The 25,781-nt window shown below is 53.3% G+C and overlaps 2 protein-coding genes and 1 long non-coding RNA gene across 4 annotated transcripts; 1 reads left to right on the forward strand and 2 right to left on the reverse strand.

Moving 5' to 3' along the window:
- Positions 1 to 6,284: 6,284 nt before the first annotated feature.
- Positions 6,285 to 10,582, reverse strand: LOC309816246. Its single transcript, XR_014295986.1, has 3 exons — positions 10,510 to 10,582; positions 6,428 to 6,564; positions 6,285 to 6,336 (listed from the first exon to the last, which is right to left on the reverse strand). It is a non-coding gene; the product is annotated as an uncharacterized lncRNA (long non-coding RNA).
- An 82-nt stretch (positions 10,583 to 10,664) lies between these two features.
- On the forward strand, positions 10,665 to 16,668 carry AP1S1 (adaptor related protein complex 1 subunit sigma 1). Its single transcript, XM_082645604.1, has 5 exons — positions 10,665 to 10,766; positions 12,603 to 12,781; positions 13,429 to 13,537; positions 14,513 to 14,650; positions 15,893 to 16,668. The coding sequence occupies exons 1-5, from the start codon at positions 10,764 to 10,766 to the stop codon at positions 15,938 to 15,940; spliced, it is 477 nt and encodes a 158-aa protein (XP_082501730.1). The 5' UTR covers positions 10,665 to 10,763; the 3' UTR covers positions 15,941 to 16,668.
- A 985-nt stretch (positions 16,669 to 17,653) lies between these two features.
- VGF (VGF nerve growth factor inducible) lies at positions 17,654 to 20,711 on the reverse strand. 2 transcript variants are annotated; one of them, XM_082644742.1, is made up of 2 exons: positions 20,529 to 20,711; positions 17,654 to 20,020 (listed from the first exon to the last, which is right to left on the reverse strand). In XM_082644742.1, exon 2 carries the CDS (start codon positions 19,998 to 20,000, stop codon positions 18,150 to 18,152), a length of 1,851 nt encoding a protein of 616 aa, XP_082500868.1. In that variant the 5' UTR covers positions 20,001 to 20,020; positions 20,529 to 20,711; the 3' UTR covers positions 17,654 to 18,149. The 2 variants fall into 2 exon arrangements, with proteins under 2 accessions (XP_082500868.1, XP_082500869.1); XM_082644743.1 differs by lacking the exon at positions 20,529 to 20,711 and adding an exon at positions 20,150 to 20,196.
- Between the last annotated feature and the right edge of the window lie 5,070 nt (positions 20,712 to 25,781).

The following is a 25,781-nucleotide window of genomic DNA, read 5'->3' on the forward strand; positions in this document are numbered from 1 at the left end:
TTTTTTATAAATGGTAAATCTTTCGAATCTGCCTCTTAGACCTCCAGCTCTCCCAGGAAGGGGAAAGAGGACCTTTGAGTTCATCTCCCCAGTGGAGACTCTGGGAGAGATCTCGGAAGCACAACGCCCCGAAGGTCTCCCAACAAGACTGCAGAACTCCCAGGATCATTTGCGCAGCTGCTTCTGCCCATCGCTCTGCCCGTTCAGGTTTTCGGACCCGGATCCCACTGAGGCCCTGGCAGGATGGCACCGCAAGGCTCACGGGAAGGAGCTTTTGTGTGTTTGCTAGAAATAATTTGTGTTCCGGTCACGTTGCCGTCACTCTTGCACTGTCTGCCACTGCTGAGAAAGCTGGCTGCAGGCCAAAGAAGGTCGATGGGAGAAACACTCTTTCATGTCAAGGTCCGTCCTCCCCCAGCTCAGAGGCACGAGACCCACCCAGGCCTGGCTGCTCCCTCCCCAGAAACAGTGTGCATATATTATTTTGGAGTGTAGGTGACTTGTTTACTCAGAGAAGCAGGTTTCTGCTTCCCACAAACTTTATGTTGCAGAAATGGAGGGAGAGAGATGAGATGTATGCCTCATTCTTGGCGCCAATATCCTGATGGGGAGGGTGGGATGCCAGGGGTGTCCCTGAGCATTTATCACATCCTTGTCCTTGTGTGCTTGTGAGAGAGAAAGGACTATGGAGAAAACCTATTATTTAAACTTGTTCATAGTGTTCCTTTGGGGTCTGTGTCATTGCACCTCAGGAGTGGCCACTTGCCTGTCATTCCCCTCCTGGCAGCAGGAGTGATAGGGCCCACACTGCCACCTGGTGGCTGCCTGAACCCCATCGCTCCTCTCCTGGCCTTTCCACTCCGTGGAGCAGGACCCCTGCCAGGACTGTCCAACTTCAGCCCACTTTAGGGACCAAAAGGATGTGGTGGGTGAAGGCAGACAGAGCTGTTGTTTCAAAATTTTCCAATATACTTAGAAGCAGGAGTGCAAGGGGCTACACGACCTAGCAGGACAGAACTTTCCCCAATTATAGGGTGACTCAGAGCCGCATTGGTGACTCACTTCAGTGTGTCATTTCCGGCTGCTGTGTGTGAGCTGTGGACACGTGAGAGAGAGAGAGAGAGAGAGAGAGAGAATGAGAGAGACAGCAAGAAGCTCGGGCTCAATTACCCCCGTTAGATCATCTTTCTGAAAGCCAACTAGCTGGTGGGTAAGTCATGAAGACCAATTTATTGAAGAATTGCACATAGATGTCGAATGAATGTAACCTAATAGAACCCTAATCATCCCACTGCACCCTTCAGTGAAAAATCTTCGTTCTTTGTGTGTTTTTTTTCTTTTTTCATGATGCACTGGACAATGACAGCCACACACAGTACCCTCAAGGATACCCAAATGTGGGGTCCAACGTTCTTGAAAGTGTGTTGATTTCTATGCTTTTTCACTTTTGATATAGAAGCAACTAAAAAATGTTTTTTTAAATAATAAATAAATAAAAAGAATATTCCAAAATCGTCCCTGGCCTTGAATTTCCATGTTTCACACGGTACAAAATCCAAACCCTGTCAGTTCACAGACCTCTAGGGTGAAAGGGATCTTTAGGAAACACACAACCACAAGTTCAAGGCACACTGTCCTGTCATGGGCGAATCCACAGGGCTGGCCACCGGGGCTCTGCAAGACCCCTAGGGATACATTGTGCAGGACATGATTCTCCCTTTGGGCATCATCCTCAAAAAGGAAAGAGGGTTCCCCAAACACCTGCCACCTGCCCAGACACACCTGCTCACTGTCCCTGTCACTTCCCATCTCTGTTCATGCCATTTCCTTCCCCACCAAATGTCCCCACCCTCCCCCATGCCTACCCCACTCCCCATTTCTCAAAACCCAGACCAGATCCATTTCTCCCACCATGGATCCAGTCAACACCATCGCTCTCTGCTTGGCATGTACCCATCTTTCTTTCTCCTGGTGTGTAACAGTGCGTGAATGTATGTATGCTCTTTGAGTGTGCATGTTATCCTCCCCACCCCCATTGACATATCAGGTTCCTTGAAAACAAAGCTCTTTTGTTACATAGATTCTTTTTTTTTTAACATCTTTATTGGAGTATAATTGCTTTACAGTGGTGTGTTAGTTTCTGCTGTATAACAAAGTGAATCGGCTATACCTATTCCCCATATCCCTTCCCTCTTGCGTCTCCCTCCCACCCTCCCTGTTCCACCACTCTAGGTGGACACAAAGCACCGAGCTGATCTCCCTGTGCTATGCGGCTGCTTCCCACAAGCTATCTATTTTACATTTGGTAGTGTATATATGTCCATGCCACTCTCTCACTTCGTCCCAGCTTACCCTTCCCCCTCCCCATGTCCTCAAGTCCATTTTCTATGTCTGCATCTTTATTCCTGTCCTGCCCCTAGGTTACATAGATTCTTTTTTTAAAATTTTATTTATTTATTTATTTATTTAGGTTGCGTTGGGTCTTTGTTGCTGCACACAGGCTTTCTCTAGTTGTGGCGAGCGGGGTCTGTTCTTTGTTGCAGTGCGCAGGTTTCTCATTGCAGTGGCTTCTCTTGTTGCGGAGCACAGGTTCTAGGTGCACAGGCTCAGTAGTTGTGGCTCATGGGCTCTAGAGCGCAGGCTCAGTGGTTGTGGCACATGGGCTCAGTCGCTCTGCGGCATGTGGGATCTTCCAGACCAGGGCTCGAACCTGTGTCCCCTGCATTGGCAGGCGGATTCTTAACCACTGCGCCACCAGGGAAGCCCCTACATAGATTCTTAATATCCTCCTTAAAATGTTATCCTGAATAGTCCTTTATTGTCTTCTTCCAGTATCTTGAAGGCTTTTGCCAGAGGACATACTTCCCCCAATTATTTTCCATTCATATATTCAAAAATAATTTTTAAATGGAAAAAATACCAAGAACTAGCTGTCAAAATTGCGTGCTATCCAGCTCCAGAGCCCTGAAGACGGGATTGATAGACCCAGCCCCACCCCTGGAAACCTAGATCATGTCTTAATAGGAACTAATTATTGTCCAGAGGCTCTTGATCAAAACATTGTCTGATAGTTAAGCGGTAGTGACTTCTCCATCACTGGAAGTGTTCAAGGACAGCCAGGATGACCTCTTGGTGGGGATGAGTCAGCAGTCAGGGTAGAGGTGATTTTTTTAAATGACAAGGAACGCCTGCTCATACTAAGACATTCAAACAGTTTGAAAGGGTAAAAGTGGATCACTGATTGACACTTTGGTTGTTTCATGGCTTTTAAAAAAATGTCATTGTTTTTACCAACAATGCTGAGACGGACATCCTTGCACATTTATCCCAGTGCACATGTGCTCGAATATGCATAAGATAACTTCCTAGCAATGGGACTAAGTATCGTTTAAGAATTTCCTAATCCCGCAAGAATGTGATTATGTTGGTAACACCAACATTTTCAAATGGTACAAAACAATCAAAGGTGATCCTCTTGCCTGGTAAGAATTCTACCTTTTCTGAAGCTTAAAAAAGCCTTCACAACTTTCCTGAATAACCCCACTGCCTTGAATAAAGATAGATTTTTAGACCTTGAACTGAAAGAAGCTTCACATTATAATTTTCCCTAAAATTACGTTAGACTTCCTTGGAGCAAATTTTGATTATAATGTTTTGGAGAGTAAATCTAGAAAAGGTCTCCATTCACTGACTCCCTCCTCAGTCATTCAACACGTACTAAGGCCTTCTCACTGCCCTTCCGCCCCTGTATCCCTCTCAAGGGTCAGTCCAGGGGCATTCTTGGGGCCTCCAACACGATGCACTAGGATGTTCCAAGGAGATGTGGTTGTTACACCTCCTCCTCATGGTTTCCTCTCTTTACATTCAGGATTTCTTGTCTCCCACGAGGCTGATGTAGTAAGAGGGGCCCCAAAGTGCAATCAAGCCTGGAAGGAAGGTCTTCCTCTCCCCTTAGAAAGCCAGTGGGAACCAGGGCAAGACCCAGAGGAACGAGGCCTAGAATGAGTAGCTTCCCAAAGCTACTCTCAGCTTTAGAGAGAGATGCTCTCCTTTAACCTCGATGACTTCTCCGTCTTTCCTTTCCTATTCTCACTGTGCAACTGGCAAGCCTTGAAGGACTAAGATACGGTTGTAGAACTACAGGGAAAAAGGCCAGAGAGGCCACTTTGCCTCTTCCTAGCTGGCTTAGAGCCTGTACACAAAAACTAGATGTAGCCTGAGCCAGTTCACAAGATACTTCTATGCTGAGATTTATGGCCAAAACTTCAGCTGGGGCTAAAGGATTCCTCTTCCTGCAGGAATACTTCCTTCCTCTCATACAGATCCCACTTCGGGCTCATAAAGGATAGCTGGCTCATGAAGGCGAAAGTCCAAGAATTTAGGACACCAGGATCCAGATTTATCTTTTGTCCTCCTTATACCCTGAAAATATGACCAATGTCAGACACTGGGCTAGTTGTTGAGGAGCTACCCATCTGTGACAATTTTGCTTAGAGACCAAAAGAGCCTCCTTTTTGCACAAGATGCTTCCAAAAGCAGAACACATTATAGCCTTAATTCTGCAGGATGTAATTCAAACACTGTCCATACATGCTGAGAAGGCTCAGAAGAAAAGAGTTCTTCAGAAGGTCTCTTCGCCACCAAGGGAGTTTGCCCCAGGAAGTGCCCCATTTAACAGTACCTTCTGTTCTTCTCAGATATTTTGAGGACAAAGACGGCGATGCAGCCTCACAGTGTGAAGCCCACCCAGCCCTCCTTGGCCACTCTTCCTCTCTCTATTTCTAGGGATGAAAATTCCACAAGATCTGCCTGCATCTATCATAACTGCAGATTTCTTGTTCACCTCACCCATTGGAATTATTTATCTGCCCAGGTGTGGGCAATGAGTATGGATTTTGTAAATCCCTCAAGGGTAAAAAGATTCTATCAGAATGAAACTTGTCAAGGAGACACCATTTGTTTTTCAAATCATTTTTTCCCCCAGGTGGTTCCTCAAGTAAGTTTCATTGTACTAATCATGGCATGCACTTCTGTAGAGATGAGGAAGGTAAGACACAGGAAGGTTGAATCACTTGCCCCAGCCATGCCTGTGCTCCTGGCCTCTACACTGTACCACCCTCTCTGTGGCATTTGTGAACACAGGTCTCCCTGAACACAGAGGAGGGCTCAGACGCAGTCAGGAGCAAAGGTGCTGCCCTCACGTGCCCGTCACCCGGGCATCCTGTGTGCACACCTGTGCCTTACCAGCTTGAACACCAGCATCCTGAAGGTAGTCTTTTCTCCCCTGGCCACCAGAGGTCGCTTTGGCGCCAGTGGAAAGCTTCTGAAGCAGAGCAGCTATGGCTTCAACCAAAATCTTGCCAAGTCTGAGCTCCAATTTAACAAGTTTTTCTTTAAACGTGTAACTGTATACTGGGGGAGGTGAAGCACTTTTAAAACAGAGTAAGTGAGGGACTTCCCTGGCGGTCCAGTGGTTATTAAGACTCTGCAGAGGGTGCGGGTTCCATCTCTGGCCAGGGAACTAAGATCCCTCATGTTGCTCAGCGCAGGCCAAAAAAACAACAATAATGTAAGTGATTGATGTTTCCTACTCTCAAGTACAGGCATACCTCGGAGATACACTTAATTTATAAATAATTTACTGCTAAAAAACGTTAACCATCATCTGAGCCCGTAATTGTAATTTTTTGCTGGTAGAGGGTCCTGTCTTGATGTGGATGGCTTCTGACTGATCAGGGTCATGGTTGCTGAAGGTTGGGATGGCTGTGTCAATTTCTTAAAATAAGGCAACAGTGACTGACTGCACTGATTGACTCTTCCTTTCACAAGCAATTTCTCTGTAGCCTGCAATGCTGTTTGATAGCATTTTACCCAGAGTAGAACTTCTTTCAAAATCGGAGTCAATTCCCTCAAATCCTGCTGCTGCTTTATCAACTAAGTTTATGTAATACTCTCATTCCTTTCTTGTCATTTCAACAGTCTTCACAGCATCTTCACCAGGAGTAGATCCCATCTCAAGAAACCACTTTCTTTGCTCATCCAGAAGAAACAACTCCTCACCGTGAAAGTTTTATTGCGAGATTGCAGCAGTTCAGTCACATCTTCAGGCTCCACTTCCAATTCTAGTTCTCTTGCCATTTCTACCACATCTGCAGTTACCACAGTAGTCACAAAGATCACCGATCACAGGTCACCATAACAAAGATAATAATAACGAAAAAGTTTGAAATATTGCAAGAATTACCAAAATGTGACACAGAGGCATGAAGTGAACAAATGCTGTTGGAAAAATGGCGCCAGTAGACTTGCTCAGTGCAGGGCTGCTGCAGTACAAACCTGCAATTTGTAAAATACTCAGTATCCGTGAAGCACCATAAAGCAAAGCGCAGTTAAATGAGGTCTGCCAGCATCTACGGAGAATACTCACCAAAAAGCTGAAATGTTATGGGAATCACTGCAAAAATGGTTGAAAGAAACATTCTAGAAATTACCACTGGAGTGTAAAGGGTCATCAGGAACGGCTGCTTTGTTCAAACTTAAAGGATGAATAAGATGGATTTGGGTCTCTGGGGAGGGAATGGCAGGGCATTCCAGAAAACAATATGAACAAAATCACAAAGGAAAAATAATAGCAAGGCAGGTTCCAGGGACATGCCTGAGAATGAAGTCCCAAGTCATCAAGTTGGTTTTCAGATTGCTGCCTCCCTCCCCTGATAACCCAGCCAGTCTCCCCTTTTTCCATACTCTCTCCTAGTCTATCAGGCAGGTCTGATCTATGTCCCTTGAATAAGCCATGCTTTTTGTGATCCTTCATGTCCCAGGCTGATAATCTGCAAACTTAGGAAAAGGTGGCGAAGCTGACCACAGTGGGAAACCAAGAAATGGGACGGTTTCAGGAGAAGGTGGAAGGAAGTTACTCATTTTGGGCAAGTGAAGTTTGAGATGACAATGAAATTTTCAAGTGGAGGATCCAGTGTACCTTTCTTCAACAACTCTTGTGTACCTGCTGTGTGCCGGGCACTGTGCTAGGCACAGGAGAAACAGCAAAAGAAGGCAGTTTATCCTCTAGCAGGAATAATAGATATTAAATATGTACTATTATATAGAAAATTAGAATTTAGCATATTTGGGGTGAGATGCAAGATTTAAATATCTCGATTAGGTAACCATGTATACCAATCATAATTGAAGCCAATCAACAAGCACTGTGCTAGGTGCTGTAAAGAAATAAAACATGAGTAAGACACTTTCCCAAGAAGAGCTTACAACTCACATGTGCCATCAACAGACAGTGTGGCATGATTACCTAGTTTACCAGTCAGAGTCCTTTGTTACCAGGAACTGAAACCAACTCTGGCTAAATGAAGCAGAAAAGGAAACTGGGGAGCTCAGGGAATTGCCAGGAGGGCCAGAGAACTAGCAGGAGGTCTCACACTAGAGACAGAGCCCCAAATCACAAATCACCAGGTACCCCCACCCTACCTCTTACTGGTATGGGACACTGCCATTGGCGCCACTCCACCTGCGCCCTAGGTTTTGTCCTCTGACCCTCTGCCAGAGTCTTACCTATCCTCATCACCCCATCCCCCCTCATTCCCTCCTGGACCAAAGTCCAGGTGAGAGTAAAGATTGGCCGAGTCCAGCAGACATGCCCATGCTGTGGGCACAAAGAGGGCTGCCAAAGGGAATATCTGGGAAATTCGAATGCTACACTGGGAGGTTGCTCTATCTCCCCCTAGACTTGTAAGGTGGGGATTCTGAAACCCTAGGAAGGGGGTTTAGAGCCAGGGAAGTGAAAAAGAATGGCAAACATCTACCACAGAAAGTATTCAGGACCCTTAGGAATAGCAGACGATAAGGTCCCAACTGCTTAGTTAAAAAAAAAAACCCCAGGGCTTCCCTGGTGGCGCAGTGGTTGAGAGTCCACCTGCCGATGCAGGGGACACGGGTTCGTGCCCTGGTCCGGGAAGATCCCACATGCCGCGGAGCGGCTGGGCCCATGAGCCATGGCCGCTGAGCCTGCACGTCCGGAGCCTGTGCTCCTCAACGGGAGAGGCCACAACAGTGAGAGGCCCGCGTACCGCAAAAAACAAAAACAAAAACAAAACCCATCGATGAGTGCAAATGACATCATCAGGGAACAATGAGTACTTAAAGAATACACCAAAAATGGTGGCGGGGGCTTCCCGGGTGGCGCAGTGGTTGGGAATCCGCCCGCCGATGCAGGGGACACAGGTTCAAGCCCTGGTCCGGGCGGATCCCACATGCCACGGAGCAGCTGGGCCTGTGCGCCACAGCTGCTGAGCCTGCATTCTGGAACCCGCGAGCCACAACTACTGTGCTGCGGCTGCTGGAGCCCGTGCTTGACAACAGGAGAGGCCACCAAATGAGAAGCCCTCCCACCGCCGCGAGGGGTAGCGCCGGCTCGCTGCGCTAGAGAGGGCCCGCGCACAGCAACGAAGACCCAATGCAGTCAAAAATAAATAAATAAAAAATAAATTAAAAAAAAAGGTGGCAGGGAGCATCATCACAAGAGAGAGGAACACAGATCATAGACTCAGAAATGAAAGGCTTTGGAGGCCATGTGGATCACCCTTCCACCCACCACAGGAACCACCGCTCCACGCAGATGAGGGAAGAGGGAAGGCTTGGGGAGGTGTCAGCATGGGGTTCCCAGGATAACAATAAAGACACCATCCACACTAATGAAGGAGAATCTCACCTCTTCTATTTTTCCATTTATACAAATGGCACCACTAATTCTCCAGACTCATCTTTGATTCTTCTTCCTTCTCTACTTAGATGAGTTCTAAATTCAGGTGATTGGCCCATTACAGGTATCTCTCCAATTTGTCCCTCTCCATTTCATTTTTGTGCCTAGATTCCCAAAACTGCCTCCTAGGTGATCTTCCAGCCTTCCATTTGTCCCTTCAAATCATCCCCCATATTACTATAAGATTAACTTTTTCAAAGCTGTTTTCACCAAGTTATTCAGCAGCTCAGACAACTATAATGACTCCCAACTGCCCACTGCATCAAATCCGAACTCATCTGCAGACAAAAGCTCATTGGACCCACTAACTCATAGATTCTCTACGTGTATCATTCACTAACCATGAAGAGATAAATGCGGTCTGTCATCTTCTAGTTAGTTTAAACCACTTGAGTCTATGATTCTATGTGAGCAAAACCCCTATTTCTCACAATTCTCTCATGGATCTTATCTTCTCTGCAGCTAGGCATGGCACGTTGAGACAAGGAATTCTAGAAAGTGTCATCTTTCCAAGGTGTGTAGGAGGTTACATCTCTAGATCTTCCACACTTCCTCGGGCTGTTGCCTAGATCTCTGCTTTACATCTTTACCTCACTGCTCATTACTTCTTCTTTTTTTTTTTTTTTTTTTTGCGGTACGCGGGCCTCTCACTGTTGTGGCCTCTCCCGTTGCGGAGCACAGGCTCCGGACGTGAAGGCTCAGCGGCCATGGCTCACGGGTCCAGCCTCTCCGCGGCATGTGGGATCCTCCCGGACCGGGGCACGAACCCGTGTCCCCTGCATCGGAGGCGGACTGTCAACCACTGCGCCACCAGAGAAGCCCTGCTATCTTCATTTTTTAAATGAGTAAACGGAGGGTTAAAGGACCCATCTGAGACTATACATCAAGTAGAGATCAGAGACTAGATTGCATCCCAGGTGATTAGGCCCACCCCCTTGCAACTAAAGCATATGACCTCCATAACAAAGAGTAAGAAGAAAAGAATGCAAAGCGGAGTCAGGGAGAGCCTTACCAACATTTGCTTCAAGTGCTACTCAAAAACAATAGCATCATTAGTTACCAACAATTACCTAGAAATATGCCATTAAGTTTTCGGCATGACAAAATTTAAGATTTTTCTCTTATCCATTTATATGCAAACTCCTTTACTACGTGGACACACACACACAAATATACACACTCACACATGCACATCCTCAGTCAAAAAGCTTGTATTACAATTTACATCCTTCTCATCTTTACACTTGTGCCTGGGTTACGACTGTCCCTTTTTAGCTTTGACCCATGCCAACTTTTTAAGATTCTCTTTATTTCTTCCTCTTTTGCCTTAATCATGCTTCTCCTCCTCTTCCTTACATCACTTTTCTATCAGCCCCTCCTTTTCTTGTCTGCCTCATTACCTACACCTTTCTCTTACTTTGAGTGTTGTTGCATTTAGCAGGTTCCCAGTAGGTATCTATTCTGAGCTCCATACTTCTCTCATGCCTGCCCCACCACCACCCTTTGTCTTTGCCTTCCTCGTCATTCCTCCTTCCCTACAGACAATTCCCACCTTGCTCCCTCTCAATCGCCCACGCCCCTTCCATTAAATCACCCTACTTCCTCACAAACTCCAGCGGTCATCTCATCCACCTCTCACCCCTTTACCCGCCTTTCTCCCCCAAGGTTCCAAAGCGCGAGGACCTCATTGTCCTCCTCCCCCATCCTCCAACCAGCCCACAAGACAGCCTTGTTACCATGACGACAGGGCTACTCAAAGCTGAAGTCAAGGACCTGGTTGCCATGGCTTCCGCTTCTCCACCTCCAGCCCCGCCCGCGCGCTCCGCAGCGTTGGCGCCTGCGCAGTACTCAAAGCCTTGGCTCTCTGAACCGCGGCGGACAGGGCGGGGCTTCAAGCGAGAGGGAGGGAAGGAGGCGAAAGGATAAGAAAGGGAGTGGAGCTGGCGCCTACGGTGGCCGAAGAGGGACGCGCAAAGCCGGAGGCTGCAGGATGGTAGGCTGTGCAAAGAGGGAGGGGAGGGGGAACCGAGGGGCGTGGGCTGCACCTGCAGGGGTCCTTGGGGCCGCCCTCGGTGTGAGCCGCTCTTTCTCCCTCCGGTCCTCAGAGGCCCTCACTTACCTGGGCGGGTGGGCTAGCCGGCCTCGGAAGGAAAACCAGCTGGAAATGGCTTTAGGGAGAAGGCGCGGAGAGGGGGCGCATTTGTAGGGAGAGAGGGAGGTGACTAGGGGGCGGTGGGACCGTCCGAGGCCAGGGGGAGCGCGCGGGTCGCGATCCAAGGGGTCCCAACCACTGCCGCAGGGAAGTCGCCCGAGGAATGGGGGCTCCGGGGCCTGTTGGCGGAGGGAGACAGCGGGGGTCGCAAGTCACCGAGACCCTCTGTCCACGTGCAGCCCAGAGCAGCGGCGGCCGGCGGGAGGGGCGGTGTGTGCGAGGGGATAGTTTCCGGGTCCGAGGAGTGGACGTCCTGCCTCACCTAGAGGCGGGGGTGAGGTGGGGAAGCCATGTGGGCTCGAGGTTTTGCTCTCGGGGACCCAGGCTTTGGCTTCCCGGTTCCGGTGCTCTTGGCTCTCCGGCCCCCACCCCATCCTCTTTCCGGAACTCGGGCCTTCCGTCTTCCTGCTCCCGGCCCACCCGCATCGTAGCCGCACACGGCTCCCTTGCGCCCCTCTGTTGACCACCCGCCGCGCTAGCAGTGCTTCCCCTTCCCCGCCACCAAAAAAACCCAGTTCTCTCGAATTCTGATCCTTAGCCGTCTAAACTAGTGCTGTTCCGCACACCCAGGACTCCGGCCCTGGTAATGTACACGGAGAGAAGAGCTCCAGGGAGAGGGAGATGACTCCAGGATGTGGCCCGGACCCGCCCACCCCCCGAACTGGGAAGCTGTGGTTGCACGGGGTAGTGAGGGCTCTGCACGCCCCAGTCCACCCCCCTGAGCTTGTTCCACAAACATTCCCTAGGCGAGCCACCCTGAATGGCTGTGTCCAAACTGAGGGACTGAAAGGGAAATTGGTCACCTGGTATCTGGGGAGGTGTGGGCATTCAGCAGGAGGCACCCTAAAAGGAGGAAAAGAGGAATATGGCTGGCCAAATGCCTGGAGGGCCGAGGAGAGCAGAGGGTGGAATCCGGGGCTCCCAATACCATGTGCTAACGTGAAGGATACCCCTGGGCACAGGACTGGCACTGGAGGGCAGTGTGTTGGGGACATCAGCAAGGGTGTATGGCTAGGATGGGGTGGAGGATTGAGGTAGCTTCTTGAGAACAAAATACCTGATTTCAGCGCGGTGGTGGATAGAAAGAGCAGGAAAGAAAGCAGACGTCTCTGACATCAGCTGTGGGCTGTTTGTCACCGTGATAGCATTTCACCCACCTTTGGAAAACAGGATTAGGAAACAGGAGGTCAGGAAATAATAATAATGATACCTAATGTGTTATAGTGCCTCGTACGTGCCAGGCACTGTTTCACGTATCAACTCCTTCAATCCCACTTAACAACTCGGGAAAGTAGGTACCTTCATTATTTCCATCTTGCACACCAAGAAACTGAAGCCCAGAGACATAAAGTAATTGCCCAAGGCAAATTACTCAACTACTAGAGCCAGGATTTGAACGCAAATGACAGACTCAGAAGCTCTGACACCCCCTACAAGGAAAGGCACCTGCTGGTGGGAATAGCCAGAGTTACAGCAAGGGCTGATGTTTTGAAGAAAGTAGGAGCCGTGAGTAGAGAAGAGTTAGATGGGATGAGTTTGGGGCTGTGTATTTCTGGAGGAAACCAGCTCAGAGAGGCAAATCTCTGACCCTTGGCTCTGACTCCCCCCTACCCCCAGATGCGATTTATGCTGCTGTTCAGCCGGCAGGGGAAGCTGCGGCTACAAAAATGGTACCTGGCCACCTCAGACAAGGAGCGAAAGAAGATGGTTCGTGAGCTCATGCAGGTCGTTCTGGCTCGCAAGCCCAAGATGTGCAGCTTCCTGGAGTGGAGGGACCTCAAAGTTGTCTATAAGAGGTGACTCCCCACCTCCTTTCAGACCTGCCTGGATCCTGCTTGATTGGGGTCTGGGATGGGTTCACCTGGCCAAGAAATAGGCAGTCCCTTAGGTCAGGAAGAGCTTAGAGCTAAGGACGTCTGGAGGGCAGCGATGAACTCCAGCTGCCTTTACTTTCCAAATTCACCTTGAAGAAATTCTTGTTCCCTTTTGGCTTTGCTCAAGCCTGACACCTACTTCATGCACCTACCTCTGCCCCGAAGGCCCCATCTTGTCTCTTGCACACGTCCCTGGCAGCCTCATTCAACAGTCATAGATCCTGCACCACTTTCCTAACACATACACACACACACACACACACACACACACACACATATGTGCACCAACCCTTTCCAGTTCCTCCTCTGAGCAGGTGAATTCGTGGCTCAGGTGTTTGCTGAGTCAAACTGAACAGGTCAGAGGTCCAGAGGGAAAGAGCTTGCGTCTGTGAGAGGCACTCAGAGGCAGAGTGAGTTACTGTTTGCGTACCCTGGGGCCACCCCGCCTGTGTCCAGTAGGGGCACAGACTGGGAATGGGGGGAAATGAGAGGTTTGGGCACAAGATGCCTGGGTCCCAAAGCAGCCCCAGCAGCCGTCCCAGCCATCCCTCCTGTGCCCCTGTCCTCAGATATGCCAGCCTCTACTTCTGCTGTGCCATCGAGGGCCAAGATAATGAGCTGATCACGCTGGAGCTGATCCACCGGTATGTGGAGCTCCTGGACAAATACTTCGGCAGCGTAAGTCTCCCCATCCACCCATTTCCATACGCAGCAATCCCCTCTTTTTACCAAACTCTGGGATCCTTCTGATCTCTGCCCTGGAAGACTCAGGAGAGGGGAAGTTGGAACAGTGAGAACAGTAGTTAATCTTCCTCTTTAAGCCTTAAGCCTATTAGCCATGCCCCTTAATCAGCTCGGGGGAGGAGGGTGGGGACCAGAATCTGCCACTTAGTCAATCCATCTAGAGCTCAGCTCAAACTTCTCACACAAGGACAGAGGCCATGTTCAGATTTTTATCAGTGGTTCCTGACCTTGACTTTGCTTTGGAATCTTCTGGAGAGTTTTTAAAAAATAGCGATGCCTATGTCTCACCCCCGGAGATTCTGAATTAACTGATCTGGGCTATAGTCTGGGCACTGGCAGTGAGCTCAGATATTAGGTGGGGAATAGTAATAACTCCATAATTTGTATTCCACATAATAATTTACACAGTGCTTTCAGGTTCTCCTGTTTGCTCCTCATTCCGTCCTATGAGTAGGTGTTGGTGTCTCCATTTTCAAATGAGAAAACTGAGACTCAGAGAAATTAAATGACATGTAGAGTTAGCTGGTTAGTTTCACAGTGCTGCTTGGAACTGAAGTCATTTGCCTCATGATCCAGAATCTCCTTCCCTGCCCTGTCACAGTCCCGAGGGAGGGAAGCTAGCCCAGCCTCTGGTAGGAGCTGTGTCACAGATTTGGGGGGAAGGCAACAGGAGTGAAGGTCAAGAGTAGACTAGAGCAACTAATATTTCATGATCACAGAGAAAGAGGCAAGAGAAGGAGAAGGAAAAGCCGAACTAAGGACTAAGGCCTAGGGGTTGGGAGGACATAGACCTGGGGCAAGAACCCAAGGCGGGGAGGAGTGGTCACGAAGGCCATGGAACCGTGATGAGAAAAAAGTGGGGTCGAGATGCACCTTGACGCTCAGTTCTGCCTCCCCGCCTCCTCCCAGGTTTGTGAGCTGGACATCATCTTCAACTTTGAGAAGGCCTACTTCATCTTGGATGAGTTTTTGATGGGGGGCGACGTCCAGGACACCTCCAAGAAGAGTGTGCTGAAGGCTATCGAGCAGGCGGACCTACTGCAGGAGGTTCGGGCCGGGACAGTGAGGGGGAGGAGGAAGAGGACCAAGGCCAAGGGCGCCCCCCCTGCCCTGGACACCTTGCCTGCGGGCCCCAGCTGCCCGTTCCCACCCTCCCTGTGGCGTCTGGCCCCCAAGGCGCCTGGTTGGCCAGCTGGCCCTCAAGCCCTAACTGCTCGGGGTGGGAGGTAGTGGGGGTGGCAGACGGCCGCCTGTGCCAGTTCCCCCCTCCTTCTCCCAAGACCCAGGGTATCTCATCCCAGCCAAATCGCCTTTGTCCCCTGCTTCTCTTGGCATTTAGGGTTGCTCAGAGAATTGGAGAAGGGGCACATGATAGGTCATTCTTTCTTTTTTTAAAACACACACATATTCAAAGCCTCTGCTTCTCAGGAGCAAAATTTTGCTATGGGGATTTGGGGGTTGGGGTTGAGGGCGCCTGGTTGTTGATTCTCCCTTCTATCCGGCAACCCCGCCCTCACGCCATTACTGCCTGCCCCCTCTCTGCTGTGCCACTGCTGAGCCTTGGTGCAGGGAGATGAGTCACCGGAACCTGCAATGATGAGCAAGCCGGCCTGAGCTGGCTCTGAGGAGGGGGAGAGATGGGGGGCGGGGGGGGCTCATCCCTGCAGAAGGAGAAAGGGCAGAATCCAACTTGCCACCTCACTGGTCCAGCTCCATCACACACACACGCACACACACACATGCACACTCATACACATGTGCCCTGGCATTCACACACCCACCCTGTTGCTAGTGCTCTGCTCAGACCCTAATGACTCATCTCTCTGCAGTCTGGTCCACCTTTCCTCGGGGACCTGATGCCAACTTCTTACTCCCTCCCCGCACCCAACCATCTGCCACCCCCAGCCCTGGGAAAGCCAGTTGCCCAGCCCCCAGTCCCAGTTTTACTCCCTCCCCTTCGGATACTAAGGCCGAGCCCCCTGCTTGCCAAACTCCTGGCTTTGGGTTCTCTGGGTGGTGGTGGACTCAACCTGGACCCCACTCCTTGCCATGGTTGGCTCTGGGGGGTGCACCTGGGAGGCACTCCTGGGAGACTGGAGAGCTTCCCTGAAGGGTCCCCAGCTGTTCCAGCCTTGGGCTCACGTTGGCTTCTCTCTTCCCTCCCCGTGTCTCTCTGTGCTTCCCCCCTCTGTCTGTCCTTACGATTGCTGTCTTGCCCACCCTCCACTCCCTCACCCCGTCTGCCTCTCCTGGTGTCTCCACATCACCCTCTTTCTGTCTCTGCCTTAGGAGGATGAGTCGCCGCGCAGTGTGCTGGAGGAGATGGGTCTGGCCTAGCCTCCGCCCGGGGCCGCGTGGAGATGTGGGGAGCTGGCGGAGAGGCAGGGCATCGGTGGCCCTTTTCTTGGTGGGACCCAGCTGCTCCTCGTCTGCTGCCTCACCTTCTTTTGCAGTGAGCTGTGGGCTCAGGACCCTCAAACATTCCCTCCCTCCACCCCCTACCTCCTGTTTCCCCTTTCCCACTGAAGGTTTTAGGACCTAGGAGGCAGGAAAATGTGACCAAGTCGGGGGTGCTATTTGGCTTTCATCCCCTGCCTTTGAAGAACTAATGTCACCCCAAACTCCCCCCCACCCTTATAACTGTAAATATATAAATATGTCAGGTTAAAGGGAAAAGGTTTTCAGGGCTCTTCTCTTCTCCCTGCCCCATAACCTACCTCCAGCCCTCCCCGCAGCCAGCCAGGGCAGCTTCTCTGCCTGGGAGGGGTACCTCCGTGTCTCCAGAGGGAAGTCCTTTTCCCTCATCTGTCTCCTCCCCTTCCTTCTTGGCTGCAGTGGGGCCTCCGTTCAGTTCCAGGGGAGGAGCAACATAGTTAATGTTTTTCTAACCTTGCTACTTTGAGGGAAGGGAGGGCTGGGGGAAGGGTAGGCTTTACAGAAGACTGGGCCCTGTCCCTCCTTCACTCCCGAGTTCCCGGTGAGGCAGGAGCTAAGTGGGTGGGGTGGGGAAAGTGTCTGATTTCTTTTTTCTTTTCCTCCAAAATAAAAGGAAAAGCATTTCTGGACTTTGCCTGGCTTAGGCTCTGTGAAGGAGAGCTGCTGCGATCAGTCAGGACGGGAAAGCAACACTGCCCGTTCCACTCATCCTTGGAACTAGGGCTGCCAGATTTAAGGCCAAAAAAAAAAAAAAAAAAAGGAAGATACCCAGTTCAATTTGTTATGATAATGAATAATGTTTTTAGGATAAGTGTGTCCTGTGCAAATGTATTCATTGTTTATCTGAAATGCAAATTTGACTGAGTGTCCTGTATTTTACCTGGCACCGCCCTCCCCCCAAACAGACTTGTGAGCTCAGTGTCTCTCTGACCTCAGTGACCACTGACCAAGGTGCCTCCAGCTCCCTGAGCTGCCTTCAGACAGGGAGGAGCAACTCCTGGGTAGTGGTTTCACTCCTTTGAGGTTTCTTTGTGGTCATTCACCTGGTTTAGTTTCATTTGGGGAGGAGACTCAAGAGTTCAAGGATATATCCCATCCTCTATGATTAGAAAAGGCTTGAGAAGCAGTTAAAAGCAGGATGTTTCCGTGGCCGCCAACCCCTTCTCCCCATATATCTTGTGAGGTACATAATAGGACCAGGGAATTTAGGGAGCAGTTAAGGGAGGTGGGTGGGTAAGGTAGAGTAGGGGTGGTGGGAGCCACCGACACTGCCTAGGTGGCCCTGAGATCGTGCAAAGAAGAATTTACTAGGTGGCGCAGAGCTGCAGCACCTTATCCGCTCTGCATCTCTCTGCCAGGGCCTGGGGACCTGTGACTTTAACCCCCAAGCTGGAAGTGGAATTTAGGGTTTCCTAAAGGATGTGAGCCTATTCTACGCCCCCCCCCCCCGCGCCGAATACGGTTGAAAGAGGTTCTATCACTCAACCTTCGCTTTTGAGCAGGAGGAGATGGGTGTTGTGGATGGCGCTTCCCTCACCGCCCCTTGGGTAGGACCACGCAGGCCCAAGGGGACGGGTGAATAACCGAGAACAAAGTCCTAATAAAATAGTCACTTTTATTTCTTAGCAAAACTATTTCCTCCGTGAGGGGTATTTACAACAGAGTAGGGAAAGAAGGGATAAATTCACAGCGATCCGGAGAGGGTGGAGAGGCTCTTGGGAGGCCCAAAGGGCGGGAGACAGACACTTCTTCACACAGTTAACTGGAAATCCTTTTTCCGGTTTCAGACCGGGACATCCCGAGAGGGACTAGGTGGGGACGGGGCCCCGCGGGGGCAGGGAACTCGCACAAACTACCCGCCCGCCTGTGCTGGCCCCGAGACATCCGTGAGTGAGTTTGGGATTTCGGGCTTCCGGCGCACGAAGAGGTCTGACAGGTCCCGGCGTAGCCCGGGGGCGGGGCGGCCCGCGGGCGGAGGGGTGGGCCGGGGCGGGACTGGGCGGTGGCCGAGGGCGGGGCCGGGCGCATGCAAACACTGAGAGGGGAAAGGAGCGACACGGAGGGGGGTGGCGGCGCGCGCGGCGGCGCGCGGGGGCGGGGCCGGGGCCGGTCACGGGCGCCTGAGCAGCACGTGTTCGATGTAATTCTCCAGCTCCTCCTGCTCCTGCAGCCGGCGCTCCTCTGCCTCCGCCTGCTCCTGAGCGCGCCGCGCCTGGGCCTCCCTGTCGGGATAGTGGCTCGAAGGCGGCAGGGCGTGGTGGTAGTGGCGGCGGCGCGAGGCAGCGGGTGGCTGCAGTGTTCGCGGCCGGATGTAGTTGGGAAAAGGGTGGTAGGGCCCCGGCGGAAACACCTCGTCCTCCTCCCGATCCCAGGGCGGGAGCACCTCGTTCCAGTCGGGCAGCTCGTCCCGAGCCGGGGCGGGGGACAGGGGCTGGGGCTGCGGGGAGCGGGCGTGAGTGGGGACGGGGGCGGCCCGGGGGGGCGGCACAGGCTCGGGAGGGGCGTTCTTCTTCCGCTTCCGCTTCTCTTCCACCTCCTCGATGATGCTGACCACGTCGTCCGCTGGCAGGTGGAGTTTGGTGGACAGCTCAATGAGGCTGTCGATTGTCTGCGGGTCCATCTCTTCGTCGTCCTCCTCCTCCTCCCCGCCCTCCTCTGCCCCCTCGGCCTCCTTTCGTCGGTGGCCGGGCGTCTCCTCCTGGGAGCGCTTGTCTTCGGCTCCGGCTTCCCCGTCCTCCTCCTCGGCGAACAGTAGCGCGTTCTGTCGCGCCCTCTCCGCCTCCTCCGCCTCCGCCTCCGCCTCCGCCGCCTCCTCATCCTCTTCCCCCGCCCTCTCCTCCCCGCCGCGTCTCTCCTGCTCCGCCGCCTCCTGCCCCCTCTCGGTCTCTCGCTCCTCCTCCTGCTGCAGCCCCCGACCCCCAAGGCCGCGCTGCCGAGCCCCGCCCTGCAGCAAATACTGGAGCAGCAGGTCGGAGGCGAGGTCGGCCAGCCGCTCTTCCTGGGCCGCGGCCTGCCGTGTGGCCTCCGCCTGCCGCCGCCCGGCTTCCACCTGCGCCAGCCCTTGCTGTAGAAGGCGCTCTCCCGCCTCAGAGCCGCCCAGGAGTGAGGTCTCCGGCCGGCGCGCCTTGGTAAAGGGAGCGCCCAGGCCTTGGTACGCCTTGGACAAGGGTGCCAGTGCCTCACCTAGGTGCGTTTTGGGGGAGGACACTCCTTCCCCGAACTGGTGGGCTTCGGGAAGGGGACCGCTCTCGGGCATACGCGCCTGGAATTGCGGAGGAGCAGGCGGCGGCAGGGCCGCGCGCTCCGGGACGCGCGCCTGGAACTCTCCCCAGGAAGCCCGCCACACGCGCTCCGGCCCGGGGCTCTCCAGGTTGACTCGGGTCAGCGTGTGCGTGCGGGTTTCCGTCTCTGCTGCCGCCGTCTCTTGCTGGCGCTTGGCACTGCTCGGACTGAAATCTCGCAGTTCCTGAAGCAGGGAAGCCAGCGCCTCGAGCTCCTCGGAGGGGTCGGTCGCCTCGGGACCATTCTCCTGAGTCTGAGGGCGAGGCGGGGCCGCGGGCGCCTGGGTCTCTGGCGCTGGGAGACTGTGGGTCTGGCTGCGCACGGTCTCGGTCAGCAGAGCTTCTGCTGCTTCTTCCTCTGGCCGCTGCTGGGAGCCGCCAGGCGCTGGGGGCGAGGCCGGGCGGTCGAGTGCCTGCAGCAGCACCGCGGCCAGCGCCCGGGGATCCACGCCCTGGAAAAGCTCTCCCTCGTCCTGCGGCTCTGAATTCCTAGCGGCTCGGACCTCTGGGGCGCTAACATCCTTCGGCCCGAGCACTGCATCCCCAGCTACCGGCTCTTTATGCTCAGAGCTGGGGGGAGGTGGCTGAGCCTCAGGGTGCCCCGGGGGCGCTGCTCCCAACCCCTTGGTCAGTAGAAGGAAGCAGAGGAGGACAGGAGCCGGCAACCTGAGCGATTTCATGACCGAAGGGCTGCCGGAGACTGTGAAAAAATAGAAGTGACCAAAGAAAGAGAGGGTTTCTGTAAGAATTTTCCGCTCTCTGATTTTATATTCCCTTCCCCCACCTTTAATCAGGAAAGCCGGGGCTTCCCTTATCCCCCTAACCTTACCCTGAAAAGGGACGTTTAGGAGCAAAGGAGGAAGATGTTGTGCCGATCTCTGGAGTCGTGTAAATGGGAAAACGCCTGCAACCCTTGCTCCCCCGGTGCCTCCTCGCCCCCTTCCCTGAGCCAGCTCACTGGCAGCGCCCACGTACTAAGCAGCAAGGATACGGGGAAAAAAAAAACCTCTGCTCCCTCCCCACAGGACTTCCCGGATGGTGCGTGGGCGACTTCAGCAGCAAAAGAAGAGCGGCGACTCCCCCATTTACCAGGGACCCTTCCCGGGGGCTCCCCGCTGTGTTTTCAACACTCCCAACTAGGGGAGAGAGAACCCTCCCTCACGCCCACGGCTGCTGAGGGTTTGAGGGACGGACAGCAGAGTATTTACCAGCTGGTGCCACGACGCGAGAGGTGGAGAGGAGGGTCGGGGCGGGGTGGGGACAGGGGAAGATCGGGACTCGTCCGCCTCGGCTCCGAGCGGTGGCTAGGATACGAGCGATGGTCGAGGTCTGGCGTCCAGTGGGCTGGGCTCAGCTGGGTCCGCGCGGCTCCGGGAGACTCGCTCGCTCAGGCTTCAGCACGCTGGACAGCGCCCGCGCCGCTACCGCCTTATAAAGAGGAGCGCGCGGGGTCACGTGGGAATCGCCCCGCCCCATTGACGTCAATGTTCATTCATGGGGAAGCGGGCGGGCGCCTAGAGGCGGGAGGCCGCCCAGCGATTGGAGGATGTGTGCCTCTCCCGGCCCGCGCCTGCGCGCTGCAGGCCTCGGTTGGAGGGGTGTGCGCTATCCTGGCACCAGGGAAATGAATGAATGAAGGAATGAATGAATGAAATGCTGAGGCGGGCGGGGCAGGGGGGCTATGAATGAATGAAGGAGGGACGAGGAGAAAAGGATGAATGAATGAATGGCAGAATGAATGGAAGGGTGGATTCAGAGACGCTGCAAGGCGGGAGGGTGGGTTACAGAGCAACTTGGAGCGGCGGGAGCCCGACGAGCGGAATAGGGTGGGGGCTCTCCCAGCGTCTGACTGGGCCCCATAGGAGATCCACACTGGGAAGGGGGAAGATAAGGATTCCAAAACTGAGGAGGGGGACAGACTCCCCATTCCCCGACTGCACGGTGCGTGGGGAACACGCCCAAGGACGGCGTGAACCTGAGAGAGGAGGGATGGTTCTGCGCGCCTGCGGGCGCTGTCCGCGGATCTGCGGTGCGGGATGCGGGCCCTGGGCCGGGGCACATGGGTGGATCTTGAGGCTTGGGTGATCCTGTCGGAAAGGATCCGAGTTGGAAGAGATAGGGAAAAGACTGAGGATGTGTGTGCCTCTGTGTCGTGTCTGTTCATGGTCTGTGCGTGTCTCGAGAAAAAATGTGTGTCTGTCCTTCTGTCCAGCTGACTCTGTTGGCCCCTTTTCAGACCACCTCTCCCCACCACCCTCCTGCTTCTTCCCCTCTCGCTGCTACCCCCCAAAGGACGTTTGGAGGACGAGAGCAGACCAGGTGGGGAGGGGGTGCGCAGGTGGGGGGTGACTCAACTCCATCTCTCTCCATTGCTTAAAGGGAAGATTTAAACGCGATGGGGGGGGGGTGGAGGGTGGGAGTGCAACGTCAGAGATCGCCCCTCTCTGCCACCAGACCCCTCGTCCGCATCTCCTGCCAGAGGGGTTGGGATTGGGGGCTTGGACAGTTAGAGGTTCCGGGGGGATGGGGGGCGATGACGCACAGATTGCGCAAAGAGAATCCATCAGCGAGCCGGGTCCAGTGAAGGGAGACCAGCCGTGGGCGGGGGTGGGGGAGGACGGAAATGAGGAGGGGGGCAGGGGAGAGGGGAGGGAGGCAAGGGGAGCAGCCACTGCAGAAATGAACGGGAGGGAGGGAGGCTGGAGGGGGGCTGCGGTGCAGGCAGAGAGCTGTGCGGGGGCGTGGGCAGGGTAAGGGGGGAGTGGAATGACACATGCCAGACACACAAGGACTGCAGACACGGGTGCCTGTGGGCACACACAGGGCACTCGCGCCCTAAGACTCAGGAAACCGGGATCAGAGCTGAATGTCAGGAGCTCAGAGACTCTTTCAGAGTCAGTCCTCAACCCCTTCCTCATCTCTTCCTAGCACTGACCCTCATCCTCTCCTCTCTCTCTCTCAAACTCTCTCTCTCTCTCACACACACACACACACATACACACAAACACACACACACACACAAACACACGCTCACGTGCTTTCCCTCTATAGCCAGCAGTGGCTTCTCGGTTCCATCAGTGGCTCCACTTTCCCAGAAGAAACCCCATCAGCTCTGCGGGGAAAGAGGTGGGGAGAAGTAGAGAGAGAGGAAAGAGGAGAGATGGGGGCAGGAGAGGGAGGAAGGCAGGCAGGCATCTGGAACAGGTAAAGCATCAGGCTAAAGAAAAAAAAAAAGAGAGAACCAAGGTGACAGTGAAGATGCCAAAGAAGGAGAGGAGGGGGCAACAGACCTGAGACTGTGCCTCATCTCCCTCCCCAAACTATCTAGGACATCCCTCTGCCCCTATGGGTTCCCCTCATTCCTCTTCCTCCTCATCCCACTCCCCTATATCTTCCCTGCCTAGTTACTGAGAGCAGTGGAATGGGGGGGGTCACGTTACCTTCCTGAGGAGGATGAATCAGAGAGAGATGGCTCAGACATCTGGTGGGGGGAGGGGAAGCCATCCAAGAGAGAAGGAAAGAGGGAGGGAGGGAGGCGAGGTGGGGGGGCAGCCTAAGAGGCTGATGGGGCTAAGAGACCAAGTATGAGATGAGGGAGATGGGCATCTAGAGAGATTGTTTGTGTTCCTGTGGGCTTGTATATGTGCACATGCATGTACATATGTGAGCATTGCGTTTGTGTGTGTCCAGAGATTAATGAAACATGGGGGAAAGAAAAATAAAAGGAAAATGTGGGAACCAATTGTGTATTTAATCAGCTAGAGAGTGGATGGGCATGGTAGTGTTCCAATTTAAATATGTAATTTTCTCTTCCAATCTGTGGAGCTGTGTTTTTGCCTGTTTCCAGGTGTCTCTGTAACGTGTGAGTGTGTGTGGGTCCTGATCCCTCTGAGTGCCTGTATACCTGTGCGGTTGGGAGTTTGAGTGCATCCAGTCTGGGTATCTGCTGGTGTCTGAAAATTGTGCCTGGCTTGGTGTGTCAATAATATGTGTGTACCCGTGTGTCTTTGTGCATTTATCTGGATCCTTCCATGTCAGTTGATATATGTTACAGGTTATGTGGACTGCTATGTGCTTTTGATCTTTCATGCCCCTCCCCACTTACCTTCACTTCTAGATTTCTGTGCAGAAAAGCCTCAGTATCCTAGCCACTTATCTGCAGCCCCCAAGTTCAAGTCTTGCCCCGCGTTTTTTAGAGTGTTCCCTCATTCCTGCATTCTTCCCCAACGCTTTCCTCCTCCACTCCGCCCAGAAGTCCAGGGGAGCGTCTCAGAAATCGACATCCCAAGAGTCTCAGCCATTATGACATGGGGGAGGGGGCAGTGAGATGGAAGCCAGGGCAATAGGTTTGGTGATTCCACAATCTGGATTGTGTCTGCATGGACTCTGAATCTCTGGGTCTGTTTCTGCCTCTCTCTATCCCAGTTCCCTGCCTGGGTCAGCTCATTCACACGCAACCCACCTCTCAAAAATGTGCTGTGTTCTTCACACCTGGCTGCCTCTAGGGGCTTCTGGAAAAGAGCTGGACTGGGGACAGGTTCCTGGGGTTTGGGAGAGGAGGGAGATGGCAGGAAAGAAAAAGGAATGAGAGAGAGCTGGGAAAGGCAAAGCTGAGATGGGGACCAGGAGGGGATGCCTGGTGTTTGCTCTGAGATGTTTGTATAAATCCGTCTCTTTATCTTGGTTTCTGAATCTCTCATACTCTCCAGGAGGGTAGTAAGAGAAGATGGGGTGCAACCAAGTAGTGGTCCAAGCTGAAGATTTGGAAAACCAAGGCGGGGGGGTGGTCAGAGCACTGGGTCTTTTCCCTGAGAAGGTTTGGGAAAGAAAAAGAGGGCAGGGGCTTGGGGGTCCCCGCAGCTCACCTCCCCTCTCTTCCTCCCTTCCCCCCAACCGGTGACTCACCTCTGCAGCCTTTCAATGCGTCAGCTATGGGGGGAACAGGCAGGGAGGGGCACTTTATGAGAAAGGCAGGGGTCTCCACCTTGAATTGAAAGAAGGTGCTGAAGAACCCCGTGGAAATGGCCCCATGAGAACACATCATTGCCTATCCCCTGCCCACCCCAGTTCAGGAGAGTGGGGAGTCCTGGGAAGGGGACTGGGAGAGGGCTACGGGCCACTGGTGGGTCTGGGAATGATGAGTAATAAAGGGGTGCTCACCCTGATTTTTAGTCCCAGGGTCCCATTCCTTCATACCCCCACCCTCTCCTGGGTGGGGGAGGGGAGACCCAGCAAGATGGGGGAGGGCTAAACCGCAGAGATGAGTCACCAAGAAAGGAAGAGAGAAAGAGGGAAAGAGACAGAGATGAGGAGAGACACAGAGACAGCCACTGGAAAGACTGAGAAAGGAACACACGCACACACACACACACACACACACACACAAACCATGAAGGTGGTATCCACAAGCTAACAGGAGAAAGGAAATTTTGTATTTCCATAATCCTGGACCAGCCTCCTCCAGCATCCACCTGTTACACAAACACACACACAACACTATCATTCAGAGTTATACTGATATCCTGAGACACATCCACTTACACAAACACAATGTCACACCTAGTCCAGCAGAGTCACCTGTCCAGGCACATGCTGAAGATGTGACAAGTGTAATGGAGGTTCAGGTTGAGAGCCCTCGATTCCTTTTACACAGGATGGTGGGAGGGCATAAAAGCGCTAAAGGAATGTAACTTCAAAAATCCAAGACTCACAGGCTATGCCTTGCACATGCGACGATACACACAGTCCCCTGCTTCCCCGTCCACACGTACATAGTAACCTATCAAGCGCCTCCTCGTCAAGAAGCCACTTGGAGTACCTGATTCTGGGGTACTCCAGGCCCGTAGCCCCGAATATATCCCACCCAGACACCCCCTGATTCGTACACACATGTACAGAAACACAGACACACAAAGACGCCCATGGACACACTCACACGGACGGAAACCACCTTGCGCTGCCTTGCCCGCGTCCGCACACGTCCTGGCGCCCCCGCGTGGTACTTTTCGGGATCGCAGTCTCCGCCGCTTCGGAGCTCGGCTCCCGCGGGGCGGCGCCCAGGCTCCCTCCACCTCTTCCCCCTCCGTGCGGTGCCCACCCAGGAATGGGGAGAAAGCAAGGGCGCTGGCCGCGAGAGAGCCGAGAGCTGGGAGTTAGACGCCTGGATCGTGGGAATGAGGCAGGCTGGTTCTGGATGCCAAGGGGAACTTGCGAGAGAGCAAGAATTTGGAGCAGCAGCAGACTCCCAGGTCCAGGGGAAAGCGAGGCCGGGGGCTAGTCCAAGCGCCGCGCCGCTGCCCGCCTCGGTTCTGAGCAATCAATTCTTTCTGCCGCTTGGCTGGTGTGGGGGGTAGGGGCGCGCAACGGCCAGCAGCCCTCCCCAGCTCCCCTCCAGGAAGTCATTAGCCCCAGTGCCACAGGGCTTAGAGATCCTCTCTGATACAGGCTGCTGGGGAAGGGGG

The sequence above is a fragment of the Mesoplodon mirus genome (genome assembly GCF_964341445.2).
Source record: "Mesoplodon mirus genome assembly, chromosome: 15".
Taxonomy (NCBI): Eukaryota; Metazoa; Chordata; class Mammalia; order Artiodactyla; family Ziphiidae; genus Mesoplodon; species Mesoplodon mirus.